This window comes from Cervus elaphus, chromosome 5 (genome assembly GCF_910594005.1).
Source record: "Cervus elaphus chromosome 5, mCerEla1.1, whole genome shotgun sequence".
NCBI lineage: Eukaryota > Metazoa > Chordata > Mammalia > Artiodactyla > Cervidae > Cervus > Cervus elaphus.
Window position 1 is genome coordinate 121,548,254 of NC_057819.1, and position 25,874 is coordinate 121,574,127.

General features: G+C 38.3%; 1 protein-coding gene across 1 annotated transcript; it reads left to right on the forward strand.

The window, feature by feature from the left end:
• Window positions 1–176: 176 nt before the first annotated feature.
• Window positions 177–25,874, forward strand: PSMD12 (proteasome 26S subunit, non-ATPase 12). The gene is made up of 11 exons (XM_043905085.1): window positions 177–378; window positions 8,475–8,534; window positions 8,622–8,750; window positions 10,066–10,173; window positions 11,846–11,950; window positions 14,948–15,097; window positions 15,181–15,315; window positions 19,664–19,776; window positions 20,418–20,592; window positions 22,340–22,417; window positions 23,344–25,874. The coding sequence occupies exons 1-11, from the start codon at window positions 271–273 to the stop codon at window positions 23,551–23,553; spliced, it is 1,371 nt and encodes a 456-aa protein (XP_043761020.1). The 5' UTR covers window positions 177–270; the 3' UTR covers window positions 23,554–25,874.

A 25,874-nucleotide genomic window follows, 5' to 3' on the forward strand; every position in this document is an offset into this window, starting at 1 on the left:
GTCACCAAAGGCAAAATCAGACGGAGGGGCGGGTGGTGTGGGGTGTGCGTGTGTGTGCGCGCGTGCGGGCACGCTCGAGCCCCGTCCCCCGCTCCGCCCCCCGGGGCTGTCCGCGGCGGTGCCTGACTGGCGGCCAGTGCAGGGGGCCTCGCGGGGTCCTTCGCGCGGGCTGCCGACTCACTGCCTGAGCGGGTGCGCCGGCGGCTTCCGGTGTGGGTGACGAGTGGTGGCCGAAGCAGGGGGACATCAAGGGACGCTCTGGCGGGGACCATGGCGGACGGCGGCTCGGAGCGGGCTGATGGGCGCATCGTCAAGATGGAGGTGGACTACAGCGCCACGGTGGATCAGCGACTGCCCGAGTGCGAGAAACTGGCCAAGGTGAGGGGAGGCCGGCTGGTTGTTGGCGGGCGCCAGGGGCTGAGTCACGGCGCCAAGCTTGCTTAGGCCTCAGGGGGCCTCCGGGCTGGAGCGCGCATCCCGCTGTTGTCTGTCCGGCCCGAGTTAGGCCTGCATAAGCAGGACATCCCAGGTCTACCCGACCAGGGAGACCCCGCAGCCGGAGTACCGTAGTACTTTCAGCTTCCCAGACCCTCCCCAGGACAGATGGTCACTTCATTCCCGTAGAAGTTGGGGCTCCAGTAGTATTTTTTTTTTTTTTTCCTTTTCGTGGATGCCGTTTCAAGTTTTCTTTAGTAGTTCCTCAGGGTTTAAGGCGGCTTCAGCATTCACGTAGATCAGAGAGTTTCGTTCTGTTGCTCTTGCCGAATCAGTTTCTCTTGTTAAGTTGCGGACGGATCGTGACGATGTGCTTGGTCTTTGGCCAGGAGAAGGGACGGGAAAGTGATAGTACGAAGGGGATTAATACAAGACCCCTGTCCTTAAGGAGTTCGTGTATACAACGAATTAGACGAGTCGCGCATGCTAGTGAGTGTTACTGAAAAACAGAAGGAAATTGTTCGCTCTTACTGGTGATTTAAAGAAGGCTTGTTCAGAGACTGACGTTTGTATTAGGTCTTGAAGAATGAGTAATATTGGAATGGGGAGGAGTCATCCTAGGAGCGGGTACTTTGCGAGTAAAGACAAATAGGCACAAAAGTACAGAATAACATGATTAGCGGAGGTCTTGAACTGTAGTTTAGCCCAACTGCTTATCTCCCATGAAATAGAAATTTTACTTCAAGCATTTATCATGTCCCCACTGTTGTGTGTCAGGCAACTTTGTGTATGTGTGTAAAGAAACCAAGACTCAGAGTTGTCGTCGATGGTTACAGTTAGTAATAGGTAGAACCAGGGATTTAAACCTAGGTTTGCCTGACTAGGGTTTGGATGGTTGTTACATCAGTTCCATTATAGGAGGTTGTTAAGGATTATGCTCAGGCCTCCTTAAATTCTTTGATCAATCTAGCCACAATCATTTATCGCAGTTCATCTGGGATGCATTCACTAATAGAGTTGTTTTTGTCTATTATGGAGCTTTCTATCTAAGTACATTAAAACAGAATAAATTCAGGGGCAGGAGGAGTGTCAAATAATACTTCACCGTTAGTTTTTAGAAAGAACCCTTTTAATGCTTCCCTTATTCTCAAAAAAAGAATGTGGTGGGGCTTTAGAAAAGTCAGGGATAGAAAAAGATGATGAAGTTGATAGGCCTGTATTTCTTAGGTTCAGTACCCTAAGCGGAAGGGAACCATAAATTCATCTTTGAGCTTTCTAGCTGCTAGTGTAAAGAAACATCACCAGTTACATAGAGGTTGGAAAACTCAAGACACCTCCAGAGCCAGGCAGATAATCGCTGACATTTATTGAGTGCTTTCTGCAGTGCCAGCCACTCTTCTAAGTGTTTGTTTACACGTATTAACTCATTTGATCCTCACCATAGCCCTGTGAGGTCCACATTATTATCATTAGTATTTCACAGACAGGAAAACAGTCTAGGGGAAGTTAAGTCACACGCTCCAAAGTCATACCAATAGTAAAATGATGGATCCAGGATACAGACCCAGGCACACTGACTCTGGAGTTTCTGCTCCCACTGAGCTGTCCTGCCCAGTGAGCAAAGTGTAGTGAAAAGCTGGACTTCTGAGCACCTGCTCCGGGAAAGGGGACAGGAACTCTGCACCTTAGGTTCAGCTTTGCCAATGGAGAATGAAGGCCAGGCCTTGTCAGCTCTTCTTATTTGTGGGAGTGACCAGGAATATGGGTTTTTGTATGAATTGCCTCTATATTTAGAAACTGGACACTAAACTGTTTTGAAGCACTGTTTGAGGCAATACCACGTAGATCAGACAAAACACATGTTCAGTCCAGAGTCAGCCCCGGAACCACCTTTTTGGAATTAATAGACTGGTAATGTCCATAAAGAAGAAGCTAACTGTTCTAAAGGAGTGCAGCTATTCCTAGAACTGAGACGAGGGTGAAAGGAAACCTTCCCCTTACCAGTCTCTTCTGATAGCCTACTGTGTGCAAGACCCAGTCAGTGCTAGACATTGTGGAGAGTATAAAGATGAGTGGATAAAACGCTTGCTCTCAAATCACTTACAGGCCAGTAAGAAAAGAATAATAATGTTGCTGCTACAGTTGTTCTAATGGTCAGTGTATGGCATTTATTTACAACATTGTGGTTATGTTCAAGATAGTTGAATAGATTTGCAAATTCAAATGCCAGCTGATTTTTTTAAGGTATCAAGTAGATGATGGAAATGTTTGAAGCAGGGAATATTGGGACATGTTAAACTTACAAAATTAGAGCCATTTTGGTTTTTCTTTTAAGCCACTGTGCCTGTTGAACACAACAAGGTGTAGATATGAATTTTCTTTGTGGGGAGGTGGGGCAGGGGAAGAGGGCTGGGGCATGGAGGGTAGGGTTTTTTTTAATACACCACAGTTTTCAACTTTTGGATTAGATAGTTGTCTTAGTTTTTTTTAGAGTATGTTTCTCTGTTTTGCTTTTTAGTCATCATTTTATATTATTTTCTAAGCATTCTGCTAATCATGAAAAAATACTTAAAGCGTTGCATTTCTGCATTGGAATGCATGGACTATTTTAGCATACATTCTTTAATATAGTTTTGCTTATTTATATATTTTTTTTGCTGTGCTGGGTCTTCGTTGCTGTGCGGGTTTTTCTTTCAGTTACATAGAGCAGCGGCTACTCTCTAGCTGCAGTGTGCCGACTTCTCATTGCGGTGGCTCTCTTGTTGCCCAGCATGGGCTCTAGAGCCCATGGGCTTCAGTGGTTGCAGCTCCCGGGCTCTAGAGCACAGAGAATCGGCCCATCGGCTTAGCTGCTCTGCGGCATGTGGGATCTTCCCAGATCAGGGATCGAAGCCATGTCTGCTGCATTGGCAGGTGGATTCTTGACCACAGAGCCATCAGGGAAGCCCTAGCATACATTCTTTTGTTTTTTGTTTTGAACCCATCAGTAAGGCTGAAGGGGGACTTCCCTGCTGGTCCAGTGGTTAACATTTCACCTTCCAATGCAGAGGGTGCAGGTTTGATCCCTGGTCGGGGAGCTAAGATCACATATGCCCTATGGCCAAGAAACCAGGACATAAACAACATAAGCAGTATTGTAACAAATTCAATAAAGACTTAAAAAAAACAACTGAAGGAAATTTTGTTATCTTCACTTCTGGGAAAACTAAGATTCGGGTAGATTCAGCGGTTATCCATGGTCTAGAGAGGTCTCCTGGCAACAGTTAACAAGTGTTCTTTTTGCTATGTCCCATGGCTTCTTTAAGAGACTTTATCACTTCTGTGTTTAAGACATTTTATAAATATGAAAGACAATTTAAGATAAAAAATTATGTGTGTAGAGAATAAGAATGTATCAGGTGCGAAAACCACATATAGCAAAAGCCTTCAAAAGTCCAACTGGAGTCTAAACCCAGGTGGTAAAATTACCAAATCTAGGCCTTTTGTATCTCTTACAGTTATGACCTAGTACAGTTCTCTTTCTGTGTCCTAACACTCACCTAGCAAGTAACAACAGTAACTAATAATGTTAGCTGTCATGGTGATGGTAACATACATACATTCGAACATACATATGGTATGTAGGTTCCAGGCATATCTTCATAGGTATTGCTTTAATCCTTACACTGACCCTCTGCGGTAGGAACTGTTATTACGCTCATATCATTGAAGAGAAAATTGAGGGTCAGAGAGGTAAGTGTCTTGCCTGAAGTAAGACAGTGGTAGATCTGGAATTTCAACTCAAGCAGACTGGCTGCAGAGCCTGCCCGGGTTTTTTGTTTGTTTTTGTTTTGGCCACTCAGGATCTTAGTTCCCCTGGATTGAACCCCCGTCCCCTGCAGTGGAAGCATGGAATCTTAACCACTGGACTGCCAGGGAAGTCCCTGCAGAGCCTGTTTTAAAAATTACATTCTACTGCTTCTGTGATTGGTGTTTGAGGACCCTGTATCAGATTGGTGAGATAATAAAAGTGACATTAGTTTGTGATAATCGTTGATGTGTCACTTTTGCATTCAGGACTTAAAAATTAGTCTGGGAGGGCCTTTTCTGAACTATAGAGATATAGTGGTTAACAGTTCTGACATGCAGAAAGTTCCCCTCCTACCCCGCCCCCACTGCTGCTTTTGGATTACCATGTATTTGACACATGGTTATTAAATGGCAACCCACTCCAGTCTTCTTGCCTGGAGAATCCCAGGGACGGAGGAGCTTGATAGGCTACAGTCCATGGGGTCGCAAAGAGTCGGACACGACTGAGTGACTTCAAGACGAGATTTAGGGATTACTTTCATTCTTAAATCAAATATATCCTTTGTTTCTCCCTCCACCTAATGTCTTTTCATTTCTTTTGGTCACCTGCAACTTCTTCTCATGGTTAATACTAAAAATAAAGAGGAGGTGAAATGTGAAACAGTTTACTTGATTGTCAATGACTTGGACAAAAGACCCCTTCGAGATAGGTCATTTAAAAGTATTGGATTGGCATTACACTTAAGTTATTTGTGGTTAACATTTTATTAGCCTTTTCTTATTTAGGTTGTTTAAGGAGTCATTAAAAGATCGGGTCATTTAGGAGTTAAAGGACACAAACGTATGGAACATACAGATCCCCAACATGTATTGATATTGAACAAACTCCTTAGTCATTTACCTCACTGACAAGGATTATTTTAATAAGGAAAAGGATTCATAAGAGTCACATGTTCTAACAAGTTGGTTTTGGTAGCTCTAAACCATCTTGTTCTTCGGAGTTGAAAGGCAGCATCTAGGAGGTAGGATTGCAAGGATGACGTGTGAATAGACAGGAAAAGAAGGAGGAAGATGTTTAACCATAGGATTGAACATGGAAGATTGGGTGAAAAGTGGGATGGTTTGAGAATTGGGAGTTGCATTTAATGAAATTGATGATAGTGTCCCTCAGCACTGAATTGTCAGCTATATAATTTGTCACATTCTACTTACTGTAACAGTAAGAATCAGGAATTGTAAGCCAAGATCAAATGAATAGTTCACGTCAACGTCAGTTCATTCGACACATGCTATGTGCAAGTTGGTGCAAGGGATACCATCAAACAAGGGTATATGTGTCCAACTCTTTAAGACCCCTGGGACTGTAGCCTGCCAGGCTCCTCTGTCCATGGGATTTTCCAGACTGGAGTGGGTTGCCATTTGCTTCTCCAGGGGATTTTCCCGACCCAGGGATTGAACGTGAGTTTCCCGTGTTTCCTGCATTGGCAGGCAAATTCTTTACCACTGAGCCACCTGGGAAGCCCCAATCAGACAGGTGTTAGCCATTTTGTTGTGTCTGACTCTTTTCAGCCCCCATAGAGTATAGCCCACCAGGCTCCTCTGTCCATGGAATTCTCCAGGCAAGAATACTGGAGTGGGTTGCGATTTCCGTCCCCAGGGGATCTTCCCAACCCAGGAATCGAACCCAGATAAGGTCTAGCCCTAAAGGGACTTAAGAACACTTTGGAGACATGCTTACTAATAACTGTGGTACAAGGTGTGAAGGGATGCACCGGCATACCTACAGAAACACCACTGCAAGTGTGGGCAGGTGCAGAGCACTGAGTCAAGTGGTGAACAGTATAGACAGAGCCCCTGCTCCTACTGAGCACATTCTAGTGAAGTTAGAAAGACGGTGAGCATTAAGATGGAAAAGACTTTGGGGTTATCAGCTGAAAAAAATGCACAACCTTTCAGTTGAGAATTATGTCTTAATTTGGGGCATTACTGAGGACTGTCGCCCAGGAAAGCAGCCACTCAGATATCTCTGAGAGCCTGTTCCAAAAAGATAAGGGAGGAGCCAGAATGTATAGGAGTTTTGGCTGGGGAAAAAAAGAAAATCAAACATGTAGTCGAACATCAGATGATTATTGCTAATCACAAAAAACAGACAGCTCAAGTTAATGATTTTAGAGTTCTTCTCTGTAGGGGAAGATGCAGGAATCTGAGCTTATTGAAAGCATTCTTTTGATATGTTATCTTAATTATCTAGGGCCAGTATCCTTTAGTTCAGGTAGGTGCTGGTCTTTGTCCACAGAGTCATTGCAGACCGGAAAGTCAGTGGGCTGGAGTGTTAAAGAGGGTGCTGAGTGACTACTGACTAGAGCGCGCTCTCCAAGAGTGCCCTTCTGAGAAGGGGACAGTGACATTTCATGTTTCATTGATACCGGTAGACCCCAGCCCTGGAGTGGTGTGTGATTCCTTCCTATATATGGTATAGTTCTTTAAAACCCGTATTTCTGAATTAAAATACCACATATAGTCAATTATATTCTGTGGATCACAGTCATGTGACTAATAGTAATTACAAAAGCGACAAGAGGGTACCATTAGTAAACAGTATTTTGCATTTTAGCTATTCTTGCACTGTTTTGTTGCCGGATAGTAACCATTTCCCTGTGGAAACTACAGTTGACCCTTGAACAACACAGGTTTAGATTCTTTGATTTTTATGATTTATTAGCCTTTAGCTTTGAAGAATTTATAGCCCTGTTCTTTGTTCTTCTGCTCTGATGGACAGAAGCATTTAGCCAGCATTTATTGTGTACAATAAATGTACATGAGCCTAAGCAGCTTTCAGAACTGGTGTTCCCGTTTTCAGATTGAATTAATAAATTCATACAGTGGCTATACAGTACATTTTGTGTGCTGCATGGAAAATTCATATGGAAAATATGGAAACAATATTTTGAAAAGTTTAAACATTATTTGTGCCCTTAATTCAGAAGTTGTTTAGTTTCTTTCATCAGTAAAAGAGTAGTACTCCGGCTTCCCTGGTGGCTTAGAGGTAAATCTGCCAATGCAGGAGATGTGGTTTCCATCCCTGATCCAGGAAGATCCCACATTCCGCAGAGCAACTAAGCCAGTGGACCACACGCCTTGAGCCTGTGCTTTAGAGCCTGGGAACCACGTGCCACAGCTACTGAAGTTCGGGCACTGTAGAGCCCGTGGCCAAGACAGAAGCCAGGGCGGGGAGAAGCCTGCCGCCACGAGGGGAGAGCCTGCGCAGCAGCCAAGGCCCGGCACAGCCCGTGAAAGGGAAACGGGCCAGGACTCACGTGTCGTCTGTGAGTGTCACAGCCAATAAAAGGAAAACGGGCCAGGACTCACGTGTCATCTATGAGTGTCCTTAACATAAAAATAAATTCCCTTCACGGTTAGAAAAGCAGTTACAAATGAAGCCCTCCTCATTACTTCTAGTTTATTCAGTGTCATTAATACCATTACCGTAAATAAATCCAGTCTTTGTGCTGTGGGTTGGTTTTGTTTTTATCAAAATGTGTGTTTCCTAATATGATGGCTTATTTTAGTCCTCGTGTATTTTTATCTAGGTTTATGTTACTTGAATTTTGTTATTCTCGTTTCTTCTTGTCTGCCCCAGGGAGAGTGTTTTGTTTTTACATGTGAGGTGGAGGTTGCTGTTGGCCCAAGACTGGGTATAGCACGCATGGGGAATCTCTGGTGGGCTTCGTTACTTTACTTCTAAAGTCACTGAAAACTTAAACCAGGGTTTCCTATCTTTTTACCACCAAATATCCTTTTTACTTCTCAGAGCTCCATGTTTTAAAATATTTTTGATGAATTTAAGGCACAGGTGGCTGCCAGTTAAGAGTCTCTGTTCAGAACAAGATAAACAGGTGTTACCACTCTGATGTGATGAATTAGAATCCAAAACAAAGACTTGATGTTTTTCTTGGGTGTTAAATCATTGGTTTGCTAGATTCCATTTCTCCTAGGCATTTAGAAATGTTAAAAATAGCTTGTGGGCCCCAGGTTGGGAACCACTGACTTCCGGAATCCTCTAGAGAAGCAGGCTGTATCATGAAAGTGAGAAAAGGACACACAGTTGTGCAGGTGGTCTCTCTGCTCTAAGATAGACTTTACTGTTTAAATTTTGTCTTTACTGTTTCAGAAACGCCTCATGTTAGACTAAATTATTTGGCTTTGTGTTGGTGGTGGTGTTTTTATTGTTCATTTACCTCTTGTTTTAGGAAGGAAGACTTCAAGAAGTCATTGAAACCCTTCTCTCTTTGGAAAAACAGACCCGAACTGTGAGTAGATTGTAATGAAAACCTCAGTTGCCATTAATTTCACTTGACACTGTTCCATTAACTTTCAGTGTATTTTCATTCTCACAGGCTTCTGATATGGTGTCCACATCCCGTATCTTGGTCGCAATAGTGAAGATGTGCTATGAGGCTAAAGAATGGGATTTACTTAATGAAAATATTATGCTTTTGTCAAAAAGACGGAGTCAGTTAAAACAAGTGAGTTCATGATTTATCGAAAACAAATACATTCAAATTTGAATAAGGACTTTCAGAAAAAGAAAACCTTTCTACGAATCTGTTTTAAATCTAACGATGTTAAGTCAACATTACAACATTTAGAGAGTTTTAAAAAATTCTGTCCTTGTTCTCATGACAACTGCTTTTATTTTTTTTTCTTCTAGTCTTTATGTAGTTGCATATTTTTACAAAATTGCTTTGAGAGTGTTGATGCAGCTTTCTTCTAGTTCTTTGTAGCTCCTTCATAGTTGTTATTTTAAATGGCTGTGTTATAATCCATCAAGTTGATTAATTATAATTTACTTAATCATGTCTTTTATTTAGACAGTTAATGTTTATGTTACTTTTGAGGCAAGATACTTTGTTTCCTTTTCTGCTATCTTTAAATATGCTGAATATAACAACATTTTCCTGGTGACAAGAGTCCTGATTATTATTATCAATGACTGTGCTGTGCCATTTAGAATCTAGATTAGGGGTTGGCAAACTATGGACCAAGGACCAAATTCTCCATGCCACCTTTGTAAATAAGTTTTGGGGGCCAGAGCCACACCCATCTGTCATGTATCTGTGGCAAGACAGAGCAGAATTGTTGCTACAGAGACCCTTTGGCCCACAAAGTGTAAATACTTACTGTGTAAATATTTATAAAAATACACAGAAGAGGTTAGCTGACCCCTGGCCTAGATCGTGGATGGTCAGAGCTGCAGACAGTCCAGCCCAGCCGGCTTTGTTGCCTGTCTGGGAACTGTGGGCAGGCGATGCTACGCTTCTCAGTGTCACACTTTATTGGGGTGAGCATGGCTGGCTGTGGCGCCTTCTCTCCATCCAGGTGATGGAACTGTCGTTTTATCTTCTGCTTCCGCCACGGACTTTTTCATGGCTTTGTTGCTATCACGGCTACTGTTAAATTGTGCTTTTCTCTTTCCCACACCTTTAGTCTGTTGCCACTTCTTCCATACTCTTCTTCTTGGCTGCAAGAAAACTAACTAGCTAGCCTTCTGGTAGACATTGCCAGACATGCCTCTCTCACCTGTCCTTTTGTGTGATCAGCTGTTGTAAAGGGGGCTAAAGTCTTTGCGACTGAGGTTTTCGTATCCTTTATTGATTTGTTACTGAGTATTCAGTATTCTTAGCTAAGGGAGGTTTTTTTGTTTTTTGTTTTTGTATATAGGCATTTCAGTATATAGTTTCTTGGGAGACCGAATTTGACTACAGCACTTCCATAAATAAAATATTTCCTTTTCCTGTGTGAGGAATGAATTTAACTTGTGAATGAATTTTATTATTTTAGGCTGTTGCAAAAATGGTTCAACAGTGCTGTACTTACGTTGAAGAAATCACAGACCTTCCCATCAAACTTCGATTAATTGATACTCTACGAATGGTTACAGAAGGAAAGGTGAGTTTTCTATTAGTATAACTCACAGTGAGATAAGTACTCTTACCTGTAATCAGAGATACTTATGTATTTAAACATTTTATTTAAGTACATATGTATGTATTTTTGAGATGAAATATACCAAATGTCATTACCATAATTTAACCCATATCTTTGTACATCCAGTGTCTTCCCATATGCCAGTGAATATAAATAGTGACAGTCTTAGTATATCCAGATTTTTCTAGAAATTAGTCATCTTACCCCAGTTTTTCATTTGCTAATATTAAACATAAGGTTATTTCTTCATGTCACCTAGATCTGCTTGAGAAATCTTTGTTTGGTATAGCTGAGGTTTCCTAGAGTGTTGCAGTGTGAGATTAGTTTTCAAAATTTCACTCTTTTCAAAATGTATTTGTATTTTTTTGATGCCTTCCCCCCACCTCCCCAGCCTAGTCTGTGTTTCTCTAAAAAGGGCAAGTAGGAAATGGTGACTGTGGTAGATACATTTCTTTCTAGGTAGATTTTTGTGGTTTGAAGACAAAAACTTAGTTTTATATCTAACTTATTACCTGACAGTTGAGTTCATTAAATATTTATTGATCACCTGACTGTATTGTGTGAGGTCCAAAATGGGCAGGACACTATTTTTAATGTCAAAAGAAGTCAGTCATAGAAACAGTTACTGTGCTGGGCATGACAGTAGCAGGGTGTTCCTGCAGCACAGAGGTGACGATTGACCGGCTGAGGACCTCAGGAAAGCCTCAAAGAGTTGATGGTGGCTCACCTGGCTTTTTAAGAATGAATACTAATTCTGGGACTTCCGTGGCATCCAGTGGTTAAGACTCCATGCTTCCACTGCAGGGGGCACAGGTTCAGTCCCTTGTCGGGGAACTAAGATCATCCCACACACTGTGAATGGCATCCAAAAAAGAATGAATACAAGTTCTGCTGGGCCAGGATGTAGGGAGGAGGGCATTTTAGATATAGGGGAAGTTATATGCAGAGATAGCAAGTGAGAAATGCTTAACACATTTAGGAAACTCTAAGCATTTTGTTACCATTTGAGATAAGGTTTTGGGAGTGAGTGGGGAAAGGGCTTGTTGCAGAGAAAAGGCTAAGCAAGTCAACAAGCACAAGCATGAAAATTAGTGCCCTAGACTCTGTTAGGCTATAGTTATATTTTTAATCTTCACTTGTTGGAAATTATAAACCAAACATTTCATATAGCTATGAAAAATGCTAGTAACTTTTAACAGTGTACAAGGTCAGATATTTTTAGAGAAAGTAGCCTTGCATTTAAACAGAAATCAGAATGAGAGTATTGGTTGAATTACAGTTACTGGACTGCCTTTGCTCTTTGCAGAGTGTTATTTTTCAAATAATCAATTCTTTTAAAGGTGCTTTCTGTGGCTGTGCCATTCTGTGGCACTGTCTTTGCTGTTTGGCCCTGTTATTTGTTAAGCACAGTGATTTCCTACTTATGTTCTCAAATGAAAGCTGCAAAATATGGATAATGTTTTATAGAGATGTCTTCTTTAAAATTATGTGAGTGTAAAATGTTTGTATGAGGAAGATAAGTGCATGACAGCTGCAAGAGAAATACCTTGTTTGATGATAGCTCAGTTCTGCCTTTTCAATTTTAACATGTTTCTGTAGGAATTTGGATAATATGAATTTCTTGTATTTTTAGATTTATGTTGAAATTGAGCGTGCTCGGCTTACAAAAACATTAGCCACAATAAAAGAGCAAAATGGTGATGTCAAAGAGGCAGCCTCCATTTTACAAGAGTTACAGGTAAGGAGCTGCATTTTAGGGTATGTAAAATTTTCCATTCAATCAGCAGTATTTCCTTATAATTGCTTTTTTGGGCACCTTATTGCTTTTTTCTGAACCACCAAGATTAAGAGTGAGTAACTGTTTAAAAAGTTTTGAAGAAAAGTAAGATCGACAAATTAGTCTTAACTTTATGCTATTATTTGAACATTTTAATTCTCTTTTGAACTTAAATCAGTAATTCATGTACATCTATCTGTGCCTTAGGAATTTATTGTTAATCATTGGCCTCATTTTTAATGAATATCTGATTGGTGGTCAGTTTCTAGGCTACTGAGTCAAAGGAGTTAAGTAACTATAGTCACTGTCCAGAAGTGGTTGAGTTTGGAATTCACACTAATTCTGTTTGACTTAAAGTTGCCCACCCCCCCACAACACACCTTTTTCTTTTCAATTAAAAGACTTTATTTTTTAAAGCAGTTTTAGGTTCACAGCAAAACTGAGTGGGAAATTCAGAGATTCCCCATGTATCCACTGCCTCACACCACACACAACCTCTGCTACTATCAGCATCCCAAATCAGAGTGGTACCTTAGTTAGAGTCATTGACCCTGCGTTGATACATCATTATCACCCAGAGTGCCTAGTTTTACATTAGGATTTACTCTTGGTGTTGTACACTCTATAGATTTGACAGACATAATGACATGTCTCCACCATCGTATCGATAGTATACAGAATAGTTTCACTGCTCGGGAAAATCCTCTGGCTCTGCCTATTTATCCCTTCCTTTCCCTAACCCTTGGCAACAACTGATCTTTTTATTCTCCCCATAGTTTTGTCTTCAAACTCTATTTTCCAAGCAGGAGAATTATATGCCTCATGATTCAGCATCCCTTGTGAAGTATTCGTGCCCAAAAAATTAATATACAAAGGTTTAACTACCAGTTTTAAAGGTATACCAGGGATAGAGGAGCCAGTTAACCACAGGAACACATTCCACAAACTTCAGACTCTAGGGAACTATAGGATGATTGACTTGATTTCTTCAATGAGTTAATTGCAAGGAAAAAAGAGACATAAGAAACATATCTACAGATTATAAAGTATGAGCCTTATTTGGATTCTTAGTTGATTAAAAAATGAGACTATTGTAGAGTGACTATAAATTTAATGATACAAAGAATTTTTATGTAAGAATTTTTTTTAAGGTTTATCTTTTATTTATTTATTTTTTCATTTATTTTTATTAGTTGGAGGCTAATTACTTTACAATATTGTAGTGGCTTTTGCCATACATTGACATGAATCAGCCATGGATTTACATATGTTCCCCATCCCGACCCCCCCTCCCTAAGGTTTATCTTTTAGAGATACCATATTGAAATATTTATTTGTAATGTCTTGTCTGAGATTTGCTTCAAAGTAATTGACACACAGAGAGAGTGAGTGAAGATGTATAAATGAAACATTAATGGTTCACTGTGTGTGTGTGTTTATTTTCCTTAAGAAATTGCAAAGGAGAATTAGTGTATGTAGAGTGCTTAGCACAGTAAATGTTGAATAACTATTTTTAAAATTTACAAAGGAGAAGCAATGAAATAAAAAATTTTTAGACCAAATTATAGTAATAACAATAGCCTTACTTCAGTCTACTTTGTAAAAGTGTCATTCTAGATTTCATAAATCATTTATAGTGTATGTGTGCTAGATATTATATTAGGAACTTTTTCATAGTACTTGATATAATTGATTCTCTTGAATAGTGTATATCTACTTCTGCATCCATAAGGGGTCACATCAGACTTGTTATCTGATTTTTAAAAAGACTGATGCCTCTTTTTTATGTAATAGTTTCAACTATTATATAGTTAGCTTACAACTGACATCTTTTTCATATTTAGAATTGTCATTTCTTCATTAGCCATTAGAAAAATGCAAATTAAAACAATGATAAGATACCACTACATGCCTATTCAGTTCAGTTCAGTTGCAGAGTTGTGTGCGACTCTTTGCAACCCCATGGACTGCAGCACGCCAGGCCTCCCTGTCCATCACCAACTCCCTGAGTTTACTCAAACTCATGTCCATTGAGTCGGTGATGCCATCCAACCATCCCATCCTTTGTCGTCCCCTTCTCCTCCCACCTTCAATCTTTCCCAGCGTCAGGGTCTATTAGAATAGCTAAAATTTTTTAAAAACTGACAGTACCAAGAGCTGGTGGCGATGCAAAGCAGTTGGAACTCAAAGATTGCTGATAGGATTGAAAAATGGTGCAGTCTCTCTGGAAAACAGGGTGGAGGTTCCTTATAAAGTTAAACTTATGTTTATTGTATAACCTAGCAAACCCATCCTTGGGTACCCAAGAGAAAGAAAAACTTATGTTCAGAAAACTCTTTCACTAATGTTCAGAGTAGCTTTATTTATGATAGGCAAAAGATGGAATCAGCCCAGATGTTTTTCAGCAGGGGAACAGGTAAAACTGGGGTTCATCTGTGCAGTGGAATACTACTTAGTCATAGAAAGGAATGAACTGTTTGATTTACACAACAGCTTGAATGAATCTTATTTAAAGCATTATGCTGAATAAACAAAGATAGTCTCAAAAGGCTGCATCTTTGACATTCCTGAAAGGACAACTCTGTAGTGTTGGAGGACAGATCATTGGTTGTCAGGGGTTGAGTAGGGGCAGTGTGTGACTGAAGGGGGCACATCAGTTATTCAGGTGACAGAAGTTTTCTAGGTTTTGACTGTAATGGTGACTGCAGAAATCTGTACATGTATTAAAATTTATAGAACTTTACACCAAGAGGAAAACATCCATTTTACCATATAATAATTTTTTTAAAATTGTAATTTCCTGAAGGAAACTAGCTTTTTATATCACCATCAGCATTCTCCCAATATGCATGAAGTTTCTTATTTATCAAGTGTGAATTTTTAATGTCTATCTAACTTTGTTGCAATTGTAAACTATTACTAAACATTATAAACTTACTTGGGGATTTACTCTGGTAGGTGGAAACCTATGGGTCAATGGAAAAGAAAGAGCGAGTGGAGTTTATTTTGGAGCAAATGCGGCTCTGCCTAGCAGTGAAGGATTACATTCGTACACAAATCATCAGCAAAAAAATTAACACCAAATTTTTCCAGGAAGAAAATACAGAGGTAAGCCTATCTCTTACTTTAAGTTTACTTTGAAAATGTTTGGGGAAGAAACCCATAAACCCCATTTTGTCAATATTTTACAGAAATTAAAGTTGAAATACTATAACTTAATGATTCAACTGGATCAACATGAAGGATCTTATTTGTCTATTTGTAAGCACTACAGAGCAATCTATGATACACCCTGTATACAGGCAGAAAGTGAAAAGTGGCAACAGGTAAGAATATATTCTTTTTTTTCTTTAAAGATAGAGTCTTAAACTTGATGTTGAAACTTATCAGGAAGAATTTGCATTTTTTATTTATTTTGAAATAATTTAACTTCAGTAATTACATGCAGTTGTGTGGTGCTGCTTTCTGTTCATTGTGTTGATAGTTCACTTTAACATTATTGATTCAGATGAATTGTGGCAATACTCTATTTATGACCTTTGAAGAAATGTAGGCTTACTATTTAAGACATGTATAGCAGTTACCTTCTAACTGAGGTCACAGATAAAGATCCAGCATTACTTTGGAAAATTATTTTGCAAAACTTGTGAATAGTGTACATGTGGATTCCACCTTTTTACTGCTAACTTGTTATGACTTTTTCTTTTATACATTTGTTTTAAAAAATGTTTGGGGGAGGGATAATTTAGGAGTATGAGATTAACAGATACAACCACTATATATAAAATAGATAAACAAGGATATATCATATAGCATAGAGAACTATATTCAATATCTCATAATAACCTACAATGGAAAGGAAACTGAAAAATAATATATATATAATACATATATGTATATGTAACTGAGTCTGCTCTGTAACTGAAATTGTGCTCAGGCGCTCAGTTATGTCCAACTCTGTGACCCCATGCATTGTATCCTGCTCGACTCCTCTGCCTGGATTTTCCAGGCAAGAATACTGGAGTGGGTTACCATTTCCTTCTCGAATACCTGAACCGAACACTAACTAGATCACTGTACTTCAATTAAAAAAAGAAAGAAAAAAAGCAACCCAGGTAGTAATTCACATTAGTAAAGATTCGCTGTATTTGTGTTGTTTTTTTTTTTTTTTTCATTTATTTTTATTAGTTGGAGGCTAATTACTTTACAGTATTGTAGTGGGTTTTGTCATACATTGACATGAATCAGCCATGGAGTTACATGTATTCCCCATCCCGATCCCCCCTCCCACCTCCCTCTCCACCCGACTCCTCTGGGTCTTCCCAGTGCACCAGGCCCGAGCACTTGTCTCATGCATCCAACCTGGGCTGGTAATCTGTTTCACTATAGATAATATACATGTTTCGATGCTGTTCTCTCAAAACATCCCACCCTCGCCTTCTCCCACAGAGTTCAAAAGTCTGTTCTGTACATCTGTGTCTCTTTTTCTGTTTTGCATATAGGGTTCTTGTTACCATCTTTCTAAATTCCATATATATGTGTTAGTATGCTGTAATGTTCTTTATCTTTCTGGCTTCCTTCACTCTGTATAATGGGCTCCAGTTTCATCCATCTCATTAGAACTGATTCAAATGAATTCTTTTTAATGGCTGAGTAATATTCCATGGTGTATATGTACCACAGCTTCCTTATCCATTCATCTGCTGATGGGCATCTAGGTTGCTTCCATGTCCTGGCTATTATAAACAGTGCTGCGATGAACATTGGGGTGCACATGTCTCTTTCAGATCTGGTTTCCTTGGTGTGTATGCCCAGAAGTGGTATTGCTAGGTCATACGGCAGTTCTATTTCCAGTTTTTAAGAAATCTCCACACTGTTCTCCATAGCGGCTGTACTAGTTTGCATTCCCACCAACAGTGTAAGAGGGTTCCCTTTTCTCCACACCCTCTCCAGCATTTATTGCTTGTAGACTTTTGGATAGCAGCCATCCTGACTGGCGTGTAATGGTATCTCATTGTGGTTTTGATTTGCATTTCTCTGATAATGAGTGATGTTGAGCATCTTTTCATGTGTTTGTTAGCCATCTGTATGTCTTCTTTGGAGAAATGTCTGTTTAGTTCTTTGGCCCATTTTTTGATTGGATCATTTATTTTTCTGGAATTGAGCTGCAGGAGTTGCTTGTATATTTTTGAGATTAATCCTTTGTTGCTTCATTTGCTATTATTTTCTCCCAATCTGAGGGCTGTCTTTTCACCTTACTTATTGTTTCCTTTGTATTGCAAAAGCTTTTAAGTTTCATTAGGTCCCATTTGTTTAGTTCTGCTTTTATTTCCAATATTCTGGGAGGTGGGTCATAGAGGATCCTGCTGTGATTCATGTCAGAGAGTGTTTTGCCTATGTTCTCCTCTAGGAGTTTTATAGTTTCCGTTCTTACATTTAGATCTTTAATCCATTTTGAGTTTATTTTTGTGTATGGTGTTAGAAAGTGTTCTAGTTTCATTCTTTTACAAGTGGTTGACCAGTTTTCCCAGCACCACTTGTTAAAGAGGTTGTCTTTTTTCCATTGTATATCCTTGCCTCCTTTGTCAAAGATAAGGTGTCCATAAGTTCGTGGATTTAACTCTGGGCTTTCTATTCTGTTCCATTGATCTATATTTCTGTCTTTGTGCCAGTACCATACTGTCTTGATGACTGTGGCTTTGTAGTAGAGTCTGAAGTCAGGCAGGTTGATTCCTCCGGTTCCATTCTTCTTTCTCAAGATTACTTTGGCTATTCCAGGTTTTTTGTATTTCCATACAAATTGTGAAATGATTTGTTCTAGTTCTGTGAAAAATACCGTTGGTAGCTTGATAGGGATTGCATTGAATCTATAGATTGCTTTGGGTAGTATAGCCATTTTGACAATATTGATTCTTCCAATCCATGAACACGGTATGTTTCTCCATCTGTTTGTGTCCTCTTTGATTTCTTTCATCAGTGTTTCATAGTTTTCTATGTATAGGTCTTTTGTTTCTTTAGGTAGATATACTCCTAAGTATTTTATTCTTTTTGTTGCAATGGTGAATGGTATTGTTTCCTTAATTTCTCTTTGTTTTCTCATTGTCAGTGTATAGGAATGCAAGGGATTTCTGTGTGTTAATTTATATCCTACAACTTTACTATATTCGTTGATTAGCTCTAGTAATTTTCTGGTAGAATCTTTAGGGTTTTCTATGTAGAGGATCATGTCATCTGCAAACAGCGAGAGTTTCACTTCTTCTTTTCCTATCTGGATTCCTTTTACTTCTTTTTCTGCTCTGATTGCTGTGGCCAAAACTTCCAAAACTATGTTGAATAGTAGTGGTGAGAGTGGGCACCCTTGTCTTGTTCCTGATTTCAGGGGAAATGCTTTCAGTTTTTCACCATTGAGGGTAATGCTTGCTGTGGGTTTGTCATATATAGCTTTTATTATGTTGAGGTATGTTCCTTCTATTCCTGCTTTCTGGAGAGTTTTAATCATATATGGGTGTTGAATTTTGTCACAGGCTTTCTCTGCATCTATTGAGATAATCATATGGTTTTTATCTTTCAATTTGTTAATGTGGTATATTACATTTATTGATTTGTGGATATTAAAGAAGCCTTGCATTCCTGGGATAAAGCCCACTTGGTCATGGTGTATGATTTTTTTAATATGTTGTTGGATTCTGTTTGCTAGAATTTTGTTAAGGATTTTTGCATCTATGTTCATCAGTGATATTGGCCTGTAGTTTTCTTTTTTTGTGGCATCTTTGTCTGGTTTTGGAATTAGGGTGATGGTGGCCTCATAGAATGAGTTTGGAAGTTTACCTTCTTCTGCAATTTTCTGGAAGAGTTTGAGTAAGATAGGTGTTAGCTCTTCTCTAAGTTTTTGGTAGAATTCAGCTGTGAAGCCATCTGGTCCTGGGCTTTTGTTTGCTGGAAGATTTCTGATTACACTTTTGATTTCCTTGCTTGTGATGGGTCTATTAAAATCTTCTATTTCTTCCTGGTTCAGTTTTGAAAAGTTATACTTTTCTAAGAATTTGTCCATTTCTTCCAAGTTGTCCATTTTATTGGCATAGAGCTGCTGGTAGTAGTCTCTTATGATCCTTTGTATTTCAGTGTTGTCTGTTGTGATCTCTCCATTTTCATTTCTAATTTTGTTAATTTGGTTCTTCTCCCTTTGTTTCTTAATGAGTCTTGCTAATGGTTTGTCAATTTTGTTTATTTTTTCAAAAAACCAGCTTTTAGCTTTGTTGATTTTTGCTATGGTCTCTTTAGTTTCTTTTGCATTTATTTCTGCCCTAATTTTTAAGATTTCTTTCCTTCTACTAACCCTGGGGTTCTTCATTTCTTCCTTAATTGCTTTAGGTGTAGAGTTAGGTTATTTATTTGACTTTTTTCTTGTTTCTTGAGGTAGGCCTGTAATGCTATGAATCTTCCCCTTGGCACTGCTTTTACAGTGTGTATTTGTTTTATAATAGTTTTATGAAAGGTAAATATTACCAAAAAGCCCTATGAAAAGATCAATCTGATAAGATTTTTCCCCTAAGATTTTTGAATACACTATTAAAGATGAATATATAGTTATTCCATGAATTTTCACTTTCTGCCAGAGTTTTCATTTTGTTTCTAATCTTGCCTATATTCTGCTGCATTGTGCGACTTTTTTAGGCCCTGAAAAGTGTTGTCCTTTATGTTATCTTGGCTCCTTTTGACAATGAACAGTCAGACTTGGTTCACCGAATAAGCGGTGACAAGAAGTTAGAAGAAATCCCTAAATACAAGTAAGTACTTTTATAATTAGTATAGTATGTCTTAGTGGAAGTACCATTTTGAAAGACTGGTTAACCTAAATGTATGCTTCTTAATTGATTGCTGATAGATCATATTAGAGAATAAACAGAAAATAAAGTGGGTTTTTTTGTTGTTGTTAGGACTGCATTAGAAATTAACATAATGAGATTATAACATACTCCATTCTAAGCCACTTATCAAGAAGTAGTTTTATTTCAAGCTCACTTGAGCAGATCTTGTTTAATTAACTATTCAGTCAGTTTTATCATTAGTAAATGTTTGGGGCTTTGTGATTTTCAGAAGTACATGCTTCTGAAAATCTGTTATATAAAGCAGACATGGGCTTTATGCTCTTCATCTTTTAGCTGTTCCATTAGTAAGTTTACAGTCAGTTAGTCCAGTGACTGGCAAACATAATACAGGAGAGAACAGAATGATAAGTAGGAGAAGGCACTGTTCAGAATTACTGTGGAAAAAATGGTAGCAAAGTTAGTAAAATAAATAATAGTCACCTCATGTCTTGTTCTACAAACAAAGCTTTCTAAAAATCATCTTTGATAGTTTAAAATTTGCTATTAGATGAAATGCAATCTTTACAGTTTTGGAATAGTAAGTTTTGTGTAATTTACAGGGATCTTTTAAAGCTTTTTACCACAATGGAGTTGATGCGCTGGTCCACACTTGTTGAAGACTATGGAATGGAATTAAGAAAAGGTTCTTTGGAGAGTCCTGCAACTGACGTTTTTGGTCATACAGAGGAAGGTGAAAAAAGGTGGAAAGACTTGAAAAACAGAGTTGTTGAACATGTAAGGATCTGGCATGTTGGAAATGACAATTTAGAAGCAAACTTTGGCAAATTTGAGCTTAAACTTATATTTCTCAAATGTTTCTTTTAGATGTTATATCTTTAATTCTTCAGGATTTTTTTTTCCCCTATGCCTAGTGTGGTAGTGATGTTAAGTTTGTTGTTCAGATGTTTATTGTCTTATTTCCCAAGCACATCAGAATTTATCTTACCCCTTGTCATTTTTTCCCCACCTCTTTTTAGCTTTTCAGAAAAGATCACTAGTGTTACCATGCTGCATTTTGAGAGGACCCCTCAAGAATACAAACTTTTATAGTATATAAACCAGAAGGAATTTCTTAAGAATGTGAGGGATGGATGGGGGTGGTTTCTCACTAGTACTGACTTGGTAGTTTTGGAAACAGGTAACATGTTTTAAACCCGACCTCTGGTATTCTTGGGTGTCACTACAAATTGAATTACATAAACCTTCATTCACAGAACAAATGTGAGCCTTCTCTGTGCTACACTGGGACACATGGGAGAATAAGACATGGTCCCTACCTTTCAAATGTTTAAAAATACATCACAGTGGAAGAGGCATTTATAAATTATGTATTATGGTACAAGTATACATGGATGAGAGGGGAGCATAAGGAGAGAGTTGATTGGTTCCACCAGGTAGAATGGTCAAGCTGGACTTATAGGAATTGATGTGTGAGGTTAGATTTGTGAGAAGGGTATGTAGGTTCAGTAGGCAGATGGGATAGTCTGAGCTGGGTCACAGAGGCAGCAGACCAGCCGGGGAACTTGGCGATCTCCAAGGAAAGGGCTCAGTGAGAAAGGACTTTGGAGATATGGAAAAGGTGTTGGTCATAACAAAGTTTGTACACCCAATAGTAAAAGCTGAGAGGATAATGACCAGCATGTATTTTATAGAGAATCCTCTGGGAATAAGTGTGAAGAGTGAATTTGGAAAGAGAAAAGACTGGAGATAAGAAGACTAGCTAAGTAAGAGGGGCTTTGTTGGCTTGAACTGAGTGGATGGAATGGAATTAACGATTTTAAAGCAGACAGACAATCGAATTTGGTCATAATGAAAGGATGAAGGAAAAGCAGGGAGTCTTGAGTGATCTTATTTTTCCTGAGAGGTTGGTGTTACCATCGACCCTGATTAGTGATGGGAGGAGGTGTGGCTGCTTCAAAGATGAGCTCATTTTTCTCCCCAGAACCCCATTTTTCCTTGTGAGTGCAGCTGCTTTGTTAGTAAGGTTAACATTAAGAATAACCAAAGGGCACCTCTAATTTTAGCACCACTTCCAGTGAAAATTGGGAAATTTAATTCAGGTTATCTTTATGTAGTATGATGATAGTATTTTGAGATGATCTTTTTAAAATTTTAGCTTTTTTTTTTTAATTTTAGCCTTTTAAACATTTGTATCATAGTTAGAAAAACTTTAGATTCTTACATTTAGCAAAAATATTTTAGTACAGTTACAACTTTTAACAACTAATTTAGCTAAGCCTATATGTATTTAAAGAGTTGTCAAGTGTGCTCAGAATAACTTAAAAATAACCACAGAAGCCAAAATCTTGAAATATTTAGTTTTGTTGTTGACATTTAGAGCTGGTTTCATTCCAGTGGCAGACAGCAGCAAAATAAAAGCTCTGAGCCTTGACGTTTTAATTAAAGCTACTTGGATAGGAAAACAAACGAGCTTTTGGCCTTACTGACAACTGTGTCCTCCATACCTTTCTTCTTTCCTCAGAATATTAGAATAATGGCCAAGTATTACACACGGATAACAATGAAGAGGATGGCGCAGCTTCTGGATCTGTCTGTTGATGTAAGTAATACACACCATTGTTTGTGTAACCATTCATTTTGAAAATCAATTGACTTGTAAAAATTGAGTGAGCAAATCAACCTCATCTTATTACCTTATTTTAAGTTTATGTGATAGAAGCTTTCCCCAAGCTATCTTGAACACCAAAGAGTAGCCTAAATACCAAGTTATAGTTACGTGAATATTATACTAGTTAACATCCTTACTCAAATATGTTAGTTTTACACTGATTAATTTGAAGTTAAAGTATATATTTCTATAATAAATACATCTAAGTTCAAAAAGTGAACTGTAGAAATAAACCATATGAGGGAGACTTGACTGCAGTTCCCCTGGAAGGGTGCTAGGACATGTTAGGGGAATACTGTATTCGGGTCTGGGTTTCACGTTGGTAAAATGTACACCACCAAAGAGATAGGAGTTAGGCGAAGTGTATAGTCAACAGGAGGCATCCTGACAGTTTAACTGCAAACGAAGAACCTTGGAATAGTTTGGGTTAGAGGGCTTGATCCTTGGTTGGTTCATTAACTCTTCTCGTTTCTGGACAAGGGCACCAGAGGCCTTAGAAGTAAAGTGCCTTGTCCTTGGCTACCTAGTTAGCAAGTGGTAGAGCATATGTTCTAACCAGTATTTCTGGAAACAAGCTGTATAATACTGCTCTTGGTGGGAAACATTATAGAAGGTAGACCAAGTTGCTGTTGACAAAGGCTCTTGAACGGTACTCACAGTATTAAGTTTGTGGGGAGATTCAAACTGAGCCCTAGACTCTCAGTAAGGTAAGTACATTATTGCAGGAAATCAGTTTCTAACTATTAATAATGAATTTTAGCCCTGCATATTCTTGAATGAAGATATTAGAAAATACTTTCCTTAAATTTTATTGTCTAAATTATCATGTCTTAAACCAATTTGTCTTTCTCTTACAGGAGTCAGAGGCTTTTCTCTCAAATCTAGTAGTCAACAAGACCATCTTTGCTAAAGTAGACAGGTTGGCAGGAATTATCAACTTCCAGAGACCCAAGGATCCAAATAATTTATTAAATGACTGGTCTCAGAAACTGAACTCATTGATGTCTCTAGTTAACAAAACCACACACCTCATAGCCAAAGAGGAGATGATACATAATCTACAATAAGGGTCTCCATGCCCTTAGTGCTTTTAGAAAAGAGTTAAAATTGGAAGTCATTAAAAAAGAAAAAGACTTTTATGGTGTATATGTTGGGTTTTTTTTTTCTTTTCTATTCTCAGCTCTTTTGTCTAAAATTTAAAAGATAGTGAATATGTTTGAGGCCCCTTTTGACCTTTCAATACCTTGATTTCATTGTTAACTTTGCATTTGGTGCAGAAATACACATTTCATCATCTGAGTACTCAAAAAATTGTCATAACTTAAATATGTTTTTCTGTCATTTGAAACCTTTTTAGCTACTATTTGTTTTCATTCAGCTAGCAACCATAATTATTATAATAAAAGCAGTATATGCACGTTTACTTTCCATGGTTACCCGTGTTTCTAAACATTTTGTGGGATAGTGATTTAAATGTGTTTTTTTTAAATAAAATAAATTTTGTTGTAAAGCTATCGATTATTTAGTAGAATTTAAAAGCAACATAGAACCTGTAAGAACATTTGGGATAAAATTGTGATTTGTGAAGAATCTGTATTTTAGTATTGTGGCAGAAAGTCTCTAGATTGTGTACAGAGCTATCTGGTAGGCTGTAGACTCTTTTTTTATTTTTTTTGAGTCAAGCTGTTTGAATCGCAGTAGTTTTATTTCCCCTTTCCCTGACTTGGCCAGTTGCTGAACTAACTGTATTGACTAAGTTTAATACACAAAGTCATTTTTCTAACTTTGAACTTCCATGTCTAATTACCTCATCAGTGCTCCAATTTCATTCTCTCCTTATAGGAACTTTAGTTCCATTATATGCACACTAGGTAACAAGCTAAAATGCATTAAAAATGACCCAAAAAAAGAGACTTCAGGGCACCCTCTTGGCAAATGCTATAGTCTTGACACTTAAAAAAAAATTATTAAAAGTAGCTTTATTGTCAAACTTCTGAGATCACTTACTATGAGCAAATTTTAGAAGTTTTAAAATTTGATTTCAGAGAAAATGGGGGGGGAAAGGTTAGGTTATTTAAAATGTATCTGAAGAAAGTAAAAGGTCTTTTTTTTTTCTTAATACAAGTGAAGAGGGGAGGGGAAAGACATTCTGGAAACAACAGTTTTCATAATTCATTTTCCATTTAATGGTCACTAAATTATTCTATTTCATGATCCCAGGACTGGGAACAATTGTAGAATCTTTATTATTTTTGTTGAGTCATTGTGAATAATAACGTAGTATTTTATTCTTTAGAAATTTAATGTATTGGCCACATTAATAACATTTGTTATCACAAGTAGCTTAGATGGTAAAGAATCTGCCTGCAGTGTGGGAGACCTGGGTTGGAAAGATCCCCTGGAGGAGGGCATGGCAACCCACCCCAGTATTCTTGCCTGGAGAATCCCATGGACAGAGTTGGACGCGACTGAGCGACTAAGCACAGCACACAACACATCTTTAAAAACTAACCAAAAATACGGCAAGCTCACAAACATTAGCACCAAGAATATAATTTTTAATTTTCTTTTGAATGGAAAGGATGGAAAATAAAATCATTTTGTATTGTTAATTTGTAAACTGAATTGGAACTAATTTGAATATGTTCTCACTAACTTCATCTTTCTAGGGACTCATTCCCTCGTATGTGCCAAACCTTGACTATTTGGCCAAATATGTTGCTATAAAGATCAAGTGCTCCTCTCCTTTTTTTTTTCATTTTAACATTCTCACCCTCAGACTAAGCTTTTTGTGTATTCTCATTTGGGGCCACTTGTAACTGTGCCCCAGTGACTAAATCCCACTTGATTTGGTTAACTGCTCATCCATGTTTTTGTTTTTTCTGTCCAAGCAAACAAGAATTACTACCACTTTCTTAGTGTTAAAAAGATCCATTAGCCTAAGGCAGTAAAATATCTGGGATGTTTAGAACCTAAAAATCCTGCCCCCCCCCCCACCCTGCCCCCACCAATTTCTGACCTAAAGTTGCATGCATGAAAAGGATAGAACCACTTGGTTTGAATACTTGCCTTACTGTTTTCGTTAGGTTACTAACCAGCAGGAGAGGTAACAGGGACTTTTTTAAATGAAACACCTTTCACCCTTTTATTTCTATATAATTTATGCTTTCAATCATTTCTGTAATTATCTTCAATTTCCATATGCTTTTTTATTGAATCAAACATCTCTAAAATTGATACTGTTCCATTCTGTCTCTTACAAGTGCTAAATGTATGATAAAAGGACGTATTTTAAATTGTTTTCAGCTTCTGGATACAGCTGCAATAAAAGCACTAATTTGTGGTATTTAAGAAAACCTGGAGAATAAACTCATACTTTAAAAGATCA

What these genes read in the sequence shown, in the direction of transcription:
- PSMD12 (XM_043905085.1), top strand. Translation starts at nt 271, where the DNA reads ATGGCGGACGGCGGCTCGGAGCGGGCTGATGGGCGCATCGTCAAGATG. An exon ending in CCATTTTACAAGAGTTACAG is followed by an intron (nt 11,951 to 14,947) that starts GTAAGGAGCTGC and finishes TTACTCTGGTAG; the next exon opens with GTGGAAACCTATGGGTCAAT. An exon ending in TTCTGGATCTGTCTGTTGAT is followed by an intron (nt 22,418 to 23,343) that starts GTAAGTAATACA and finishes TTTCTCTTACAG; the next exon opens with GAGTCAGAGGCTTTTCTCTC.